This window comes from Budorcas taxicolor, chromosome 15, assembly GCF_023091745.1.
Source record: "Budorcas taxicolor isolate Tak-1 chromosome 15, Takin1.1, whole genome shotgun sequence".
NCBI classification, from domain to species: domain Eukaryota; kingdom Metazoa; phylum Chordata; class Mammalia; order Artiodactyla; family Bovidae; genus Budorcas; species Budorcas taxicolor.
The window spans coordinates 6,379,446-6,395,420 of record NC_068924.1 but is presented as its reverse complement, the minus strand read 5'-3'; the positions used below and the strand labels follow the sequence as shown (position 1 = coordinate 6,395,420).

Below are 15,975 nucleotides of genomic sequence, written 5' to 3'. Positions count from 1 at the left end.
AGGTAGACAAGTTGCAATTCACTCAAAACAAATTTTATTATATATTACTAATATAGCTAGTAGTAAAAGCATACATTGAGCCATGTTTTCCTTTATTAAAACCCTGCAAAATTAAAGATTTCTAATTAGATTCATAATACCTAGATGTCATCTATGGTTAAATTTTGGCAAATGTGCTCAGTAAAAAAAGAACTATGTAGAATCTTTTATATATTATCAAAAAGAGCATTAAAATTTTAAATGAGATTATTTAAAATATGGATTGTAAGTTCTTCTAATTTTCATTGAAACAGATTTAATCTTGACGGGTGAGTTGTTTTTAGTCCATGTGTCCCATCGAATCCCAGTTGTAAGCAACTTTCCAGAGAAGTGATGAATGCCATTCAGATTTGCGAGACCACACTGGCTGAACCACCATCCGGTATTGTTACTGAGGTGGCTGCAGCTTTTCACAGACTGATCACTGATAAAGCATGCAGGACGACATCCATCATTATCAACATCTGGTGTGCTGAAAGGCATTGCATTTTGATTATCTTCTTTTCTGAAGCCCCGGAATGCATCACCTGGGTAAAACAGATATTTTTGAAGACTAAATTTAAAGGCACTTTTTGTAATTTTAATCAACTTTTACCAACCAATCGTGAAAAAGCATTGCATCTAAAATTAAGGCTTAAACTAGATATCAGATTAAAATCTCTCCTCCAGGAGCAATAGGCCAAAATCTGGTAATGAATTCCTCAACATAATAAACATCTTCAAGTGGACACTGAATGCGTGCTAAGTTGCCTCAGTCGTGTCCAACTCTCTGCAACGCTACGGACTGTAGCCTGCTGGTTTCCTCTGTCCATAGGATTCTCCACCTCTGCCCTATCCCCTTTATCTGGCATTCACTAATGTGTTCTCCGTTTCTGTGCCTTGTCTCAAACTGTTCTCTTTGCCAACATTCATTTGCCCAAATGCCATTCATTCCTCCAAGTACAAATCAGTGATTCTCAACTATAAGGATGCTAAATATCCATCTAGTTGATACAAATACCTGGGCCCAAACTTACTGCATCAGATTCTGCACAAGTATGTACTCTCATAAAGCATCCCAGGTTGAATCTAACATTAATTCTTTGTTGCAAATCATCTTTCCATGAAGATTTCCTGGATGCAATCAGTTGGAATCATTCTCTCCCTCTTAACCTCCAGAGCTGCATCAGTATTCTGTTCTATTCTGTTTTCAGTTCTATTTAATCTTCCCCTCTATATTGTGATCAGTTAAAGAGCTAGAAGCATAACTCATTCATTTTTGGATTTCTAACACTAATCATCCCTACTGAACAAGAACCATCAAGAGCAATCAACAGAAGAACTAAACAGAAGAATTTAAAATGTCAACATCAAAATATAAATTTAACATCAAGTATTTTAAAGTGCTAACACATATAATTTTTGGGGGGAAGTAGATGCATTGAAATATAGACCCTTAAAAACCCATTAAACTAGTTGTTTATCAGCCTGGATCCTTGCCACGGCTCAGATGTCATGAGCAATCCCAGGAAGTCACTTAATCTTTCTTCACCTGGGAAGCGAGAAGAGTGAAGATCAGCTCTAACATTCTAAGACTTCTAAATGCTGGCCTCTTAGAACATGAAAATGGAAATAATGCCTTCCCAGCCTATCCCACAGAATCGCTATCTAAAGAATCAACTGAGATTACATATGGCAAGTTGTTTTAAAGTGTCTAAAGCAGTTCAAAACCATGAGATGATGCAACCATCTCAGAGTTTCAAAACTCAAGACTTAGACAGTTTTCTCATTTTTAATCTAATCTGTCAACAGTGATATATATGCCAAAATAAATATATTACTTTTTATCTTCATCTAATATTGAATCAGCTAGATTTAAATCTTTTGGATAATTTTAGTAATAAAAAACTTACCAGCATTTCCTGAATATCGTCCTAAGTGCATTTTAAAAAATTTTGTTTCATCCTCTATCCAAAAATCATCATATGATGCATAAGCTAATGTGTCATCTTCAGATTCCAGTGCCACATGCAGCATAAAACTGGTATTCTTCTGATTCACTATATAAAAAGTCTTTTTCAGTCCTAGCCAAAATTCGCCTGTTTAAAAAAATGCTTTTTTAAATATGTTACAGCATATTTAGAATAACTCTGTATTATTAGCTTAACTTTGTATTATTAAGTGCTTGATGTTTGGTGTTTCAATAACTCTCAGATGGTGCACATAAATTATTTGAGGGAATAGATGGCCCTAGCTCAAATTATCACTGTGTGCCTAATTTGCCTATATATATATACGTATGTGTGTGTGTGTGTGTGTGTATCTTCTCACTTCTGCTTTACTAGACCAAGGATAACTAGATTGTTTCATTTTTTTATCTGCCTAAATTAAATTCAAAAAGTCATTTAAAGACTAAGTTAAAAAATCAAGTTCTACCTTAAGGCATATCAACAAAACTACCAGTTCAAATATTATGGCCGGTAACAAAATGATGTGTACCAGGAAATGTAAGAGGTTTAACCTCCAAATCAGCAACTCCTAAAGAAATATTTCCTGAAAGTGCTCAATAGAAATTATTCTTACTCTGTCTTTGAGAATAATGTTTTGTGAACTAATATTTCTTTGTTATAATGTAGCTTGTCAGTTACCTCTGAAGGAATGAAAATAAAAGGTAGAAACACCAGAGTATCCTCAGGTTAGGGTCAGTATTTCCAAGATGATTGTAGATCCAGGATGAATGCTTAAACTCCGTAATACAAACTGCATATTTGCATGTTCTAGCCATTGGCTTTCTACCTCCCTCTACTCACTGTCATGGCCTAAATGTGGACACTCCTGCTCTGAAGCACATCCCTCTACCTGAATCATGAAATTACCAAAAGAAGTAAGGTCTAATAAAATGAACTTCAAAGAATTGGGGACTATATGACAGCATTCAGACTCTTAAAACTATAGCTAAGACATTAAGTCACTCTCAAGGGCTTGCAGGAGCACTTTAGCTGCATACCCACCTAGAACTAAAGATATTCTGAAGTACAGGAAGAAAGAAAGTAAGAAAGATGGACAAGTAAGACGGGACTGCTTGGTTTCTCCTAGTCTGACACCAATTAAATGTCTTTGCCATACTGCCCCTATACCCCAAACTTGGGGTTGGGGGTATACTTAAGATACTTGAGTATACTTAAGTTATACTTAAGATACTTAAGTTATAATTAAGATACTTTCCTTAATACAGTTTATTTCTTTAATAGGCCAAGTACAAAGCAGTCTGTTTACCAAAGTATATCTGCCTGAAGACATTTTTCATTAAAACTAAAATTATCTCCCTATAGAAATAAGGATTATATACGGAACATAGCAATTTAGAGTATGCAGATCCATGACTGCTTGATTCAGATGGCCGGGCTTGTTGGAAAACTGGAGGTAATGCTGAGAAAACACAAGTATATCAACTGCACTCCATAGTATGGCAGCTATTTGGCCTTCATGGTGACATTTTATTACATTTCACACACTTTCTAACCTCACTGACATGCAGTAGGTTTTTAGCAGTAGGACTAACACCACCACTTACTAAATCCTTGAATGACATTATTATGGGATGTTAAATATTTTAAGTTATAACAACAGCAACTTAAAATAATTGCATAAAAATGATCAAAGTCACCTGCAAATGTTCCAATTGATGTAAAATTCTTCATTGTTCAGGAATACTAACGTTTTTGTTCAACAGCCAAAGTGATGTTGCCATGGAATATTGGGAACAAATTTTATAGTTCACCTGGGGTTTCCATTTTCCAAATTTTACTGATGCTTTTATAAATCACTACTCTCAGTTCACATTACTTGAGCTTATACACAATGTACCCCCATTTCCATTTCATTTGTTTGTACAGACACAGCACAAATCTCAAGAATTTCAAGGTCCCTGTTCATTCAGTTTTTGATTCTACAAATAACTATTAACCATCTGCCAGAACTCTGCTGGGTGTATAATCAATACTTAATAAATACCCAACTTACAATTTTCAGTCAAATCACATTTCAACAGGCATCTAAAAATAAAGATATCTAGATCCCAACTGAAGACCTACTTATTTGAAATAATTTGGCTAATAACGAGAGAGTAGTTTAAGTCATGTGTTTATATTCACAAGTTTTGCTATTTTTACTAATAATTTAACCAATACAGACAGTCTATAGGCATAACACCAAGAAGAAGAAAAGAGAGAAGAAATGAATAAAATTTGACCTAAGAGGTCACCAAATCCATCCAGATAATCACACCACAACTTTTGGAAATCAATTATCCCATCAATCCTTTTCTGTATCACAGTCCATCCACCTCCTCTGTAATCCATGTCACACATAACCTAAAATAACCCAGAAAAGACAAAAACAACATGCTATTATTTTCATTCTTTGATATAAAACTCATACTTCAAGCTTGTGCAAGCTGCTCAGTCGTGTCTGACTCTTTGCAACCTCATGGACTTTATAGTCCTTGGAATTCTCTGGGCCAGATTACTGGAGTGAGTAGCCTTCCTCTTCTCCAGGGGATTTTCCCAACCCAGGGACTGAACCCAGGTCTCAGGTCTCCTACACTGAAGGCAGATTCTTTACCAGCTTAGCCACAAAGTAAGCCCAAGAATCCTGGAGTGGATAGCCTATCCCTTCTAGAACGGATCCTCCTGACCAAGGAATCGAACTGGGGTCTCCTGCATTGCAGGCAGATTCTTTACCAACTGAGCTATTAAGGAATCCCATACTTCACCCTAAGCCTAGAGAAAGAGAAGATACTGCCACTGAAAGTTTCAATGCAACTATATGTCATTAAAATATTCAGATTTTTTTTAATCTCAAGAAATAATACTGTTATAAAACAAACCTAACTGCAGTCCCTGTGTCAGTCAATATATGTGTTTGTAGCATTTTAAGGCTCTTATTCCTCAACTTTATAAATATTTTTCAGTTGAGTAATAATAGTGACAGATTTTACAGTAATGAAAGTGACAGATTTTATTTCTTGGGCTCCAAAATTACTGTGGACAGTGAGTGCAGCCATGAAATTAAAACATGCTTGCTCCTTGGGAGGAAAACTTTGACAAACCTAACCTAGACAGTGTATTAAAAAGCAGAGACATCACTTTGCCAACAAAAGTGCATATAGTCAATGTTATGGTTTTTCCAATAGTCATGTACAGGTGAGAGTTGGACCATAAAGAAGGCTGAGTGCTGCTTTTTAATTGTGGTACTGGAGAAGACTCTTGAGGGTCCTTGGACCACAGGGAGATGAAACTAGTCAGTTCTAAATGAAATCAACCCTGAATATTCATTGGAAGGACTGATGCTGAAGCTAAAGCTCCAATACTTTGGCCACATGATGTGAAGAGCTGACTCACTGGAAAAGACCCTGATGCTGGGAAAGATTGAAGGCAAAGGAGACAGAGGCAGGAGCAACATTGAATCAATGGATATGAATCTGAGCAAACTCTGGGAGACAGTGGAGAACAGAGGAGCCTGGCATGCTGCAGTCCATAGCATCGCAGACTCAGACATGACTTAGCAACTGAACAACAACAAAAACAAATGACATCCATCTGATGTGGCAGAGTGATTCATTTCTTTATAAATAACTTTGCCTTTTAATTAAAACACTGATTTTTTAAAACAATGTCAAATATGCCTGTGTGTCTGTCTTTGATTGCTTTTTTTCTTCATAGCCTGGATGGCCCATGTTCAGATTGAGATTTGCAGAGAGAAAAGCATGGTCTAAGCCCCATCTATAGGGCTTCCCAGGTGGCGCTAGCGGTAAAGAACCCCCCTGCCATTGCAGGAGACGTAAGAGACGTAGGTTCGATCCCTGGGACAGGAAGATCCCCTGGAGGAGGGCAAGGCAATGCACTTCAGTATCCTTGCCTGCAGAATCCCATGGACAGAGAAGCCTGGTGGGCTACAGACCATGGGCTCGCAAAGAGTCAGACGTGACTGAAGCAACTTAGCACATGCCCCACCCCAAAAGCCACTCATAGATGCATCTGTGGTGCTCTGCTAAATGCCCTTAAGAGGATCACCATGGAGGAGTCATTGAAGTGATAAAGCAAGAAAATCAGAGCAATCCTCCCCATCAGAAACTTCCCACACACAGACAGAAAAAGGCAGTGTGGAGGAAGTTAGGGAACCAACACTTTCCCACAAAAGAGGTAATTATGCGTCCCACTCTTCACAAAATTAGAAACCTTCCCTTTCCACATCTGTTCAGGCCCACTTCTGAATCTGAAGGTGAGATAATTTAGGTAATTTAAAATTATTTCCCACTTAATTCCCAATTTTTGACATCCTGTTAATAGATGTCAGAAAATGTTCATAACTGAGATGAGAAACTGGTAGTATCTACTTAGAAAAATTATTTTATCGTGTAACAAAGACTATTAATAAGGTATGATATTCATGTTACAACCTTTCTAATGCACAAAAATGTAACCAGAAAATTATATATATAATATTAATATATAATATATAATAACATATAGTTTTAATAATACATAGAGTTGAAATTGCCTCTAAAAATCATGATAGAGACCTACTAAGGATAGACATGAGTAATTTATTTTATGCAGTTTAATAAATGGATCAGCTTCTCAGTCTCACAATTTAGTGAAAGGTTTTTTAAATTATTAATTTTTTATACAATCACAAAAAGTCATTTACCATCCAAACAAAGTATATCCATGTGTAGGAAGAGAAATTAAAGTATTTTTATCAAGCTCCAAGACAAAGTACACCATTATTTTTTAATATCCATAAGCTAATTAAAGCAAATAAGTATTTATTTTGCATAATTCCATCTACTGTAAGGATAAGATCTAGCACCAAATGGATTCACTTTAAAGAATGTAACCAGAAACACTCAAATAGAAAAGTGAACAACTCTCTAATTCTTTTACTGGTTTGTGGTTTGGGCAAAGAATCCCAGAAAACAAAACTTTCAAAACTGGAACCTATACTAATTTATTTGAAAATTTTTAAGAAGAAATAAAATAGTAAAGCAATTAAAACTAACATTATTTAAATAGACTAGATGCCTATCCCATTCCATATATAATAAGGGAAAACTTTACCTCAAATGGATGACTAGCGCCTTCTGGATGGATTATATACAAACCACTTGGTGTTTTGGTGACAGAACCAATGGTATCTTTAATATCAGTACAATCTAGACCTAGAAAAGTAAAATTAGTTATTTAGGATATTTCCACATATACATTTAAGACTTAATCATTTTATTATAAAGAATTGACAGTGTTATGTGAAATTATTATTAAAATGTTCATTAATGATATGCTTATTTAGCTTGTATGCAGAGTACATCATGAGAAACGCTGGGCTGGAAGAAGCACAAGCTGGAAGCAAGATTGCTGAGAGAAATATCAATAACCTCAAATATGCAGATGGCACCATCCTTATGGCAGAAAGCGAAGAGGAACTAAAGAGCCTCTTAGTGAAAGTGAAAGAGGAGAGTGAAAAAGTTGGCTTAAAACTCAACATTCAGAAAACGAAGATCATGGCATCCAGTCTCGTCACTTCATGGAATATAGATGGGGAAACGATGGAAACAGTGACAGGTTTTATTTTCTTGGGCTCCAAAAACAGTGCAGATCGTGGCTGAAGCCATGAAACTAAAAGACACTTGCTCCTTGGAAGAAAAGAAAACCTATACAGCATATTAAAAAGCAGAGACATTACTTTGCCAACAAAGATCTGTAATAGTCAAAGCTATGGTTTTTCCAGTAGTCATGTAGGGATGTGAGAGTTGTACTATAAAGAAAGCTGAGCACCGAAGAATTGTTGCTTTTGAACTGTGGTGTTGGAAAAGACTCTTGAGAGTCCCTTGGACTGCAAGGAGATCCAACCAGTTGATCCTAAAGGAAATCAGCCCTGAATATTCATTGGAAGGACTGACACTGAAGCTGAAGCGCCAATACTTTGGCCACCTGATGCGAAAAGCCAACTCATTAGAATAGACCCTGATACTGGGAAAGATAGAAGGCAGGAGGAGAAGGGGATGACAGAGGATGAAATGGTTGGATGGCATCACCAACTCAATGGACATGAGTTTGAGCAAGCTCTGGGAGATGGTGATGGACAGGGAAGCCTGGCGTGCTGCGGTCCATGAGGTTCTTAAATCATGCAGTCCATGACTGAGCAACTGAACAACAACAACAATGACATGATGATTTTAACTTCTTAAAAAGAAAAATCATCTCATCATTAAAAATAAGAATCTAGATGAACAAAGGAACTGGGACTAAATAATTTATGCTGCAATAAACCTTCACTGATAGCTCACTGTTATTGATTATTTGCCCAGTTGGTATCAACATTTATTTAATATGTTTTACAATTATGCATGCTTTTGTCCAATAAATAGTGTATTTTCAGAAATCTAGGCTTATCTTGGGAACATAATATGTGACAGAAATCTGTAATGATGACAAGGAGAAAATCCAAAAGAATAAGTAGGCTAGCTACTATTGACACATCCTTTCTCCACTATTTGAAACTTCAGATATTCTAGTGTATTGGGGCCCCCATTAAAAACAAGGAAAGGGAGAGGAAGGAGGAATCATGTTCTTCACCAGAGGAATTGGTGCTGAGGCCAAAGCCTGCTCTGTTGACAATAGCTAGAACTGTAGCAGTCTATAATCACCTTCTCTACAGCATTCCACTTTCCAGGGGATTGTAAACATAACTATTATGTGGATATAATGCTACATTTTACTCTGGATGCTTTATTTTGTATCATCTCCTAGAAATATAATAAAATAAATTTAGCCTTACAATATCAATTACCCAGAGAACAAACACATCAAAGCCTGAGACTTCAGAGCCAGAAGCTTGGGTTAGAGTCTAGTTCTACTCTTTACTGGTTAGGATTATTAGCTAAGTTTCTTAACTACTTTTCTTCATGTGCAATATTGTTATAATAATAATACTATCTACTTCATAGTGTTATTCTGACAATATACATATAAGACATTATGTAAAGTACTTAGCATAGTGCCTAGCACACAGTAAATATGCAGAAAATATCATCTACAAAAAGTTAGCTGTAAAAAATTGTTTGCTTTCACCTTTACTTCCAGAAGATAGAGATTTGTTGCCTTTCTTCTGAGTTGCTAAGAGATATTTTTATGATAAGCTTATGCTTAGAGATATGATAGAAGCTTACAGTGAAGGACTAAGCTGTGATAGAGTATCTGCTTTGCCATCACCCTCCAAATAAACGTGAATAGATTGTTTAGATTTTTCTGGACTCCATATTCCTTAACTGATGATAATCATCATCATAGCAAACTCTTATACTGTCTTATTATGCTCAGGCGATACTTTAGGAGATTTTGATGTATTTACTCATTTAAATCTCACAAGAAACATACAAGGTAGGTACTATAAGTTTGGGCTTCCCTGATGGCTCAGATAATAAAGAATCTGCCTGCATTGCAGGAGACCCGGGTTTAATTGCTGGGTTGGGAAGATTCCCCGTAGGAGGAAATGACAACCCAGTCCAGTATTCTTGACTGGAGAATTCCATAGACAGAGGAGACTATTAGTTTCCTGATAAGGAAACTGATATCAGGAAACAGTGGATCAGGGATTTGAAGACAAATGATCTGACACTAGAGTCCATGCTCATGACCACCTTGTTACACTATCTTCACTACTCACAAATGAGGTAAAATAACATAATAAAAAATAACACAGTAACATGTGAAAGTGCCTGTCATAGTCCCTGACAAATAAGTGATCTCAGTAACAGTTTATTTCCTTCTTTTTGCAAGGAAAAAAGAAAGATCACTTACAAGGCCACCAATAAGCATTTATTTGCTTTGAAACTTTGGTATTAATTCACAACTGTAAGATATATAGGGCATTTTTATTAGAAACCTATTCCTTTAGGAATTACTGTACTGTTATACTGTATTTTAGCATCAAAAGAGCTAAATTCCAGTTTCTTTCTGAATCTAGCTTCTTCTTCAAATTTTATGTTCTAATTTGAAATATCTCAAGCATGTCAAAAATACTTTTTACAGGTGGGAGGAACTCTGAAACTTTTCTTCTAAGCTAAGACTATTATTACTAAAATGTAAAAGGAGAGCCTACATTTGGTTACATATTAATAAAACTATGCTATTTTCAACAGATTCTGAATATCTGTCTATAGCCATGGCTTTCAAATGGTCCGAAAATTTTGCCAATTCAGAAAAGTATGCATTGTCTGCGCCGAAATTTGCTTAATGGCAGGTGTTACTTCTCCAGCCTGTTAGATGATAATAAGCTATATTTTTTAAACGAAAGTTCTAAATGTACCAACCCGTCCATGAAATTTTTAAGTAACAAAAGACAAATATGAAAAAGCTAAAATACAAAAGTTCTCACCGTGTGACTGAACTGGTCTGTGAGGAAAAGTATCCAGCTGTTTTCTAAAAACTTCTGTTGTCAAAAGGAGAACTCGATTCATGAGCTCATTAACCTAAACACACAGGCATATATTTAAGCAAATATGTATTGGAACAAAACGTTTTTAGCTGAATTCTGTAACTGATATTCGTAAGACTCTTATAAATCCAGCTTTGAAATATATATAATGCTCATCTTTCTTTTGAATTTCTCACTGCTATAAGGAAGCAATAAAGCTTGCTAATGATTGCTAAATAGCAGTCATTAAATTCAGTACCATTTTCCCCTGAACACTGCCTTCATCTGTGCATTTCTATATTTAACTACTCTTGCAGATCTGTTCTTTGGAGCTTGTCTGCACCTTTGCTGTAGTTTGTTATCTGCTCTTCCTCAAGCCATCCTCCACACCAGCTGCCAATCTAGTCATTGCATTTCCCTGCTCAGACATTTCGATGACTTCTCGGTGTGGCATGATTTAGCTCCTATTTCCTCGAGTCAGTTTTCTTATACACCCTCTACCTCACCAGTCACTCCACTCCTGCACCACTTCAAGAAGGTCCCCGAGGATGGAACATCCTGCTCTTAGTCTTCTTGCCCAAACTTTGTGACCTCTGAAGTTTTTATCCGTCTTTCATGACTCAGTTCATAATCTCTGTAATCTGGGAAAATTTCCCACAGCTCAGATTTTGAATTGCTTTTGTGCAACTTTCTAACAGCATTCACAACATTTTCAACACATTCTTCTGCCCCACCCCCCAAACTCCCTGCTCAGACTGAATAATCTTTAAGTGAAGATCCTTTTTTTGGTTATTGTTTTCTATTTGCTTGCACTTTACTATGGTGTCTCTGACATAGTAGGCACTAAATAGATTTCTGAACATTAAAAAAAATCGAACAAGTATACTTCTAGCTAACTGTATCAATGTATACATACAATAAGAGCACAATTCTAAAAAAAAAAAGGCCGTACCTGATTAATTAAATAATCCAAGGAAGCTTGCTGCTCATCCATCACGTTTCTTAGTAGTTTTTTGGTACTTCGTGTATAAGAAACAATAGAATTTTGCAAATTCCCTTAAATCACAATAAAATGGGTTTGCTAAACATTATATTGTTACAGAAGATAACTACAGTAAAAAATAAAGAATTTTTAAATGATTTTGGATAAATATGTAAATGCAATAGCATCTCAATCTAACTAAATATATAGAGTTGCATATTCTGCTTAGTACTTTTTTGTTTAACTCAAGATTAACGAAGAAAACAATTTTTTCAGTACCTCGCAATGAAAATATGCTTCCTAATAATCTATTTTAACCCCCTAATTTAAACTGATATAAATGAGAGACAGCATTCTGAATATCAATTCTTACTTTATGAGAGAGAAAGGAGCAGGAGGTCAAAAATTCATCAATTCTTACTACATAAGAAAGTAAAAGGCAATAATTCTGTATCATGAAAGTTAATTTCTAAGGTAAATCTTTCTTTTAATTTTTTCTATTAATGCTGTATTTTTGTGTAAAAAAAATGCAAACACGAAAGCATATACACACTTAATAAACCTCAGTCAAAAGTTTTAACTGGTTGGTTTCTGGTTAAACTTTTTTACCATGTATTTTTTCTTTTTAAAAATGTTTTTATTTTAAAACAATCTTACTCATAGGATAGTTGTAAGAACAGTATGAAGAATTTTTTCTTCTTTTGAGAGCATGCCACCATGATACCTCTGGATATTTCTGGGTATTTTACACCAAAGACATTCTCTCCAACACAACCATCAAAATCAGGAATTATGCATTGACTACCATGTATTTCTCAGACTTAATCCAAGTTTATTCAATTATACTGATGATATCCTTTATAACAAAAGAAGTCCCCTATTATTGCATAATTATTCTTTTAAGAATTAGTCATTTCTATTTTCCTAAATTTTACTCTAGCAGTAGAATCCCATCAATAACTCTTGATAGTTTAAAATATACCTCATTCAGTCTCACTTGTCATTTTTACTTTCAGTCTCTCACTTTCTATTAGATATTCGCTGGATTTAGACATTTATCTTAATAGATCTAAACCTACACTCATTGGTTTGAGAAGCCTGAGATATTTGTGTTACACACAGGATTAAACACAATAAAGTGAGCTTTTTATACTTTCTGACCTAAGAGTTAAAGTCCTATAAGAACTGGCTCAGAACTTCTTCCCCTTCTGATCCCCCTTCTCATCCCATCCCCTATGTACATATAGTAGATCATGAGAATTACTGTGCTGCTACTAAATAGTTTTAAACAAAAATGAAGATTTTAAAATTCTTTATTTTTTATGCTTTGCTACATAAATTGGCTATGAATTTGTATTGTATCTATTATAGCAGTTATTCAATATTAATTAATTCCCCCCTCAAAATTTAGGTGAAATTTCCTATTGATTCAGATGGAACCAAGAAAATAGTCCTAGGCAAATTGATAGTGTCAGGGCCTTCTGTGGTCAGTTGATGTTACTGGGCTATATAACATAGAAGAAGGAATTGTTCATTTACAAATTAGGTAAATTAGGTGTGAAGCACCTACTGTGTACCCAAAACATATACCTCTAGCCTAGGATGATCAGGATATATATTAAATGATTCAACAAATGTTAAAGCATAATTTTCCATCTCTACCATAGAAATAATAAATCATATACTTTTATAATTCTGGTTGTTTTTAATACTTACTACACATGAAATATTTTTCTTCTCGTGTAATTTTAGTTTTAATATCACATGCTTCCTCACAATCTTCTTTGTAAACAGTAGCATTACTTTTACTTTCACCTTTTGTATTAGATTCATCTTCTACAATGTTAACTCCTGGAGAATCCTTTATATTAAAAAAAAAAAAAAACAAGAAAAAATATATGAAGCATGTTATATTACCTAATATATCATAAATAAGACTCTAGAAAAAGATGAGATTTTAAGCCATACACCAAGAAAGAATATATAATTAATTGGTTAATTCAAACTTCCACAAACAAATCTTTTGCTCTCTTTTTTCCTCTCCAATTCGAAAAGGATTCATTTAGGGCCTACTTTCCATTACAGTGGTTTTATGGCCTTGACTGTTTCACATTTCCCTGTGTGATACAGTGCTGAGCCATTCCTCTTTCAAGAATCATGCCATTTGAAATTCCTTCGATGGATACTAAGAAGGTTCCCTGAGAGGCCTACAACATTTCTATGCCAGAGGACGTTCTGCCACCAATTTGTAGGAATTGTGATGTGGGGCTGAGGGGAAAATGTGTAGGAGATTTGTCGCTTTTGTATAAGCTAAAGTATTTACAGATTTGAAAGGTAAAGTATTCATAGACTTAAAAGGCAGCAATAATAATAGCAGAAAAAAGAATGGAATTTTTCTTTCCAAAATCAACAACAGATGTCATTTTTTAAAGCCAGCAACATTATATCTGGAATGGATAAACAATGAGGTCCTACTCTGTAGCACAGGGAACTATATTCAATATCCTATAATAAACCACAATGGAAAAGAATATGAAAAAGGATACATATTTTATATATGTATGATATAAATATATATAACTGAATCACTTGGCTGTATAGCAGAAATTAACACAACATTATAAATCAACTACACTTCAATAAAATACATTTTAAAAAATTAAAATCAAAAGCTAACAACCAACTATAAACTTTTGAATACTAGTGGGGAGAAGGAAGGAGAGAGAGACCAAGGTAGGGGGTAAGAGAGTAAAAAGTACAGACTACTGTGTTCAAAAAAAAAGAAAAAAAGCCAATTACAGCTATCATTCCAAATGTATCGGTTCTTATTGGTACATTGTTGGGTTTTTTAATGTTAAAGCATACATTACCAGTTTTTTTATTATTAAAACATTCTTTGGTAGAAGTTATAAGATTTAAATAACTGTAATGAAAAGAAAATAACAAGATCTGTCATCTTTCACATGGATATTGAGAGAAAAGTGAAGAGCTAATCACATAATTTAAAAGATATTTGCCCAAAATACATTTTGCTACAAAGATCTACTTTTAACTTTTGCTCTTTCCCCTATACTCCTATAACAATTGACATATTAGCTGTTTTCAAAAACAGCTATAGTTTACAACTATAGTTTTTTAGATCTAAATAAGGTTCTTAAATTTTTAGCATAGAGAATTCTTACTAATATTTCTGTAGCTTCCTTAGAATTTATTCTTGCTTCAACTTTGGTATTTGGTATTGATACAGTGGTAAATACATTTTATAACATTTAAATATTATAAACCAATATTTAAATTATACAGATTCAAACCACCATCTACTCATAGTATTGCATACAGTCTTAGCTATCACTTTGACATTGTTCTGAATACAGTTTTTTCATTTTAAATTTTAAAATTTCCTGAGTAACCAGGTACAAGACTATATTGAAAGTATGAAAGTTTATAGAACAGTTTTTTTTTTTAGTAAAATGAACTTTTCATTGCCTACAAGATATTTCATTATTAAAGTAAAGTGGAAAGTTGTTAGCTAGTTTTTAACCTAGGTCTGCAACTTCTTTAACAATTTTTACAAGAAATGTGTTAAGAGTCAATCTTCAGTTTATAGTTTCCTAAGTTTAAAAATAATATTATTTAAGCATGTCTCAGCATTTCTAAATAAACACTTTAATTTTTCCATAAATTATATTGAGTGCTGTAATTAATCTTGTCAAACACCTAGTATATATCTTAAAAACTATATAATCATGCTTTCTTAGCTAAAATAACATTGCTGAAATTCTTACCGTAGAATGATGCACACAGTTATCTTGTATAGCTTCTCCACAAGTAAAAATACATAGATTTAAGAACAAGAGTGAGGCTTGGAAAAGATAAATCATATTTTTCTTGGTTGGAGAAGTGAAAATTTTCTTCAAATATCAGTTAGCTCTGTGTGGAAAGAGCTCCAGTACATTGAGTCTTCAGTCGAAAATTTCTGGAAGGTGTACAACAAAAACAGAAGCCAGTACTTACTGGTTTCCATGCCCTCGTTTGAAACAACACCCTTCATATAAGGAATAAGGTAGCCTCCAGAGATCCCATCATTCTAAGTTATACAAATCCTTTTTATCACTACATGTCTGCATTGTAAATTCATGTTTTTGGAATATAAGCAATAGCTGGCCAGCTAGCTAACTAAATCAAGCAAGCAACCAAGAATTTATAGAGTTATCCAAGTTTTACGAGCCAGGAATTTTTTCCTCAGAAAAAAATGCTTTTGATAATGTGTAACTCTCTTACTGTGAACCAGTTTGCATAAAAATAGTAAGAAAGTAGAAGTTAAGTTTCTACTTAAATGATGGAGTGGAAGACTAATACATCAAAACTATTTCTACAAAATACTAAATAGAAATTTAATCAATGTGGACACCCACAGCAGATAATTCAGACTTAAAGCATTCTTAAAACTGAAAGTAGCTATCGATGATGGTCATATTAACCATCTAAACCAAATT

General features: G+C 34.4%; 1 protein-coding gene across 1 annotated transcript; it reads right to left on the bottom strand.

Annotated features, from left to right (window-relative positions):
• Positions 1-246: 246 nt before the first annotated feature.
• On the bottom strand, positions 247-15,360 carry ANGPTL5 (angiopoietin like 5). Its single transcript, XM_052653261.1, has 8 exons — positions 15,265-15,360; positions 13,196-13,340; positions 11,450-11,553; positions 10,459-10,552; positions 7,140-7,240; positions 4,271-4,391; positions 1,932-2,117; positions 247-566 (listed from the first exon to the last, which is right to left on the bottom strand). The coding sequence occupies exons 1-8, from the start codon at positions 15,358-15,360 to the stop codon at positions 247-249; spliced, it is 1,167 nt and encodes a 388-aa protein (XP_052509221.1).
• Between the last annotated feature and the right edge of the window lie 615 nt (positions 15,361-15,975).

Excerpts from the sequence above, each read along its gene's own strand:
- ANGPTL5 (XM_052653261.1), bottom strand. The coding sequence starts at position 15,360 with ATGATTTATCTTTTCCAAGCCTCACTCTTGTTCTTAAATCTATGTATT. Across the intron at positions 7,241-10,458 it reads CAGACCAGTTCAGTCACACG|GTCTAGATTGTACTGATATT; the intron begins GTGAGAACTTTT and ends TTACTTTTCTAG. Across the intron at positions 567-1,931 it reads ACGATATTCAGGAAATGCTG|GTGATGCATTCCGGGGCTTC; the intron begins GTAAGTTTTTTA and ends TGTTTTACCCAG.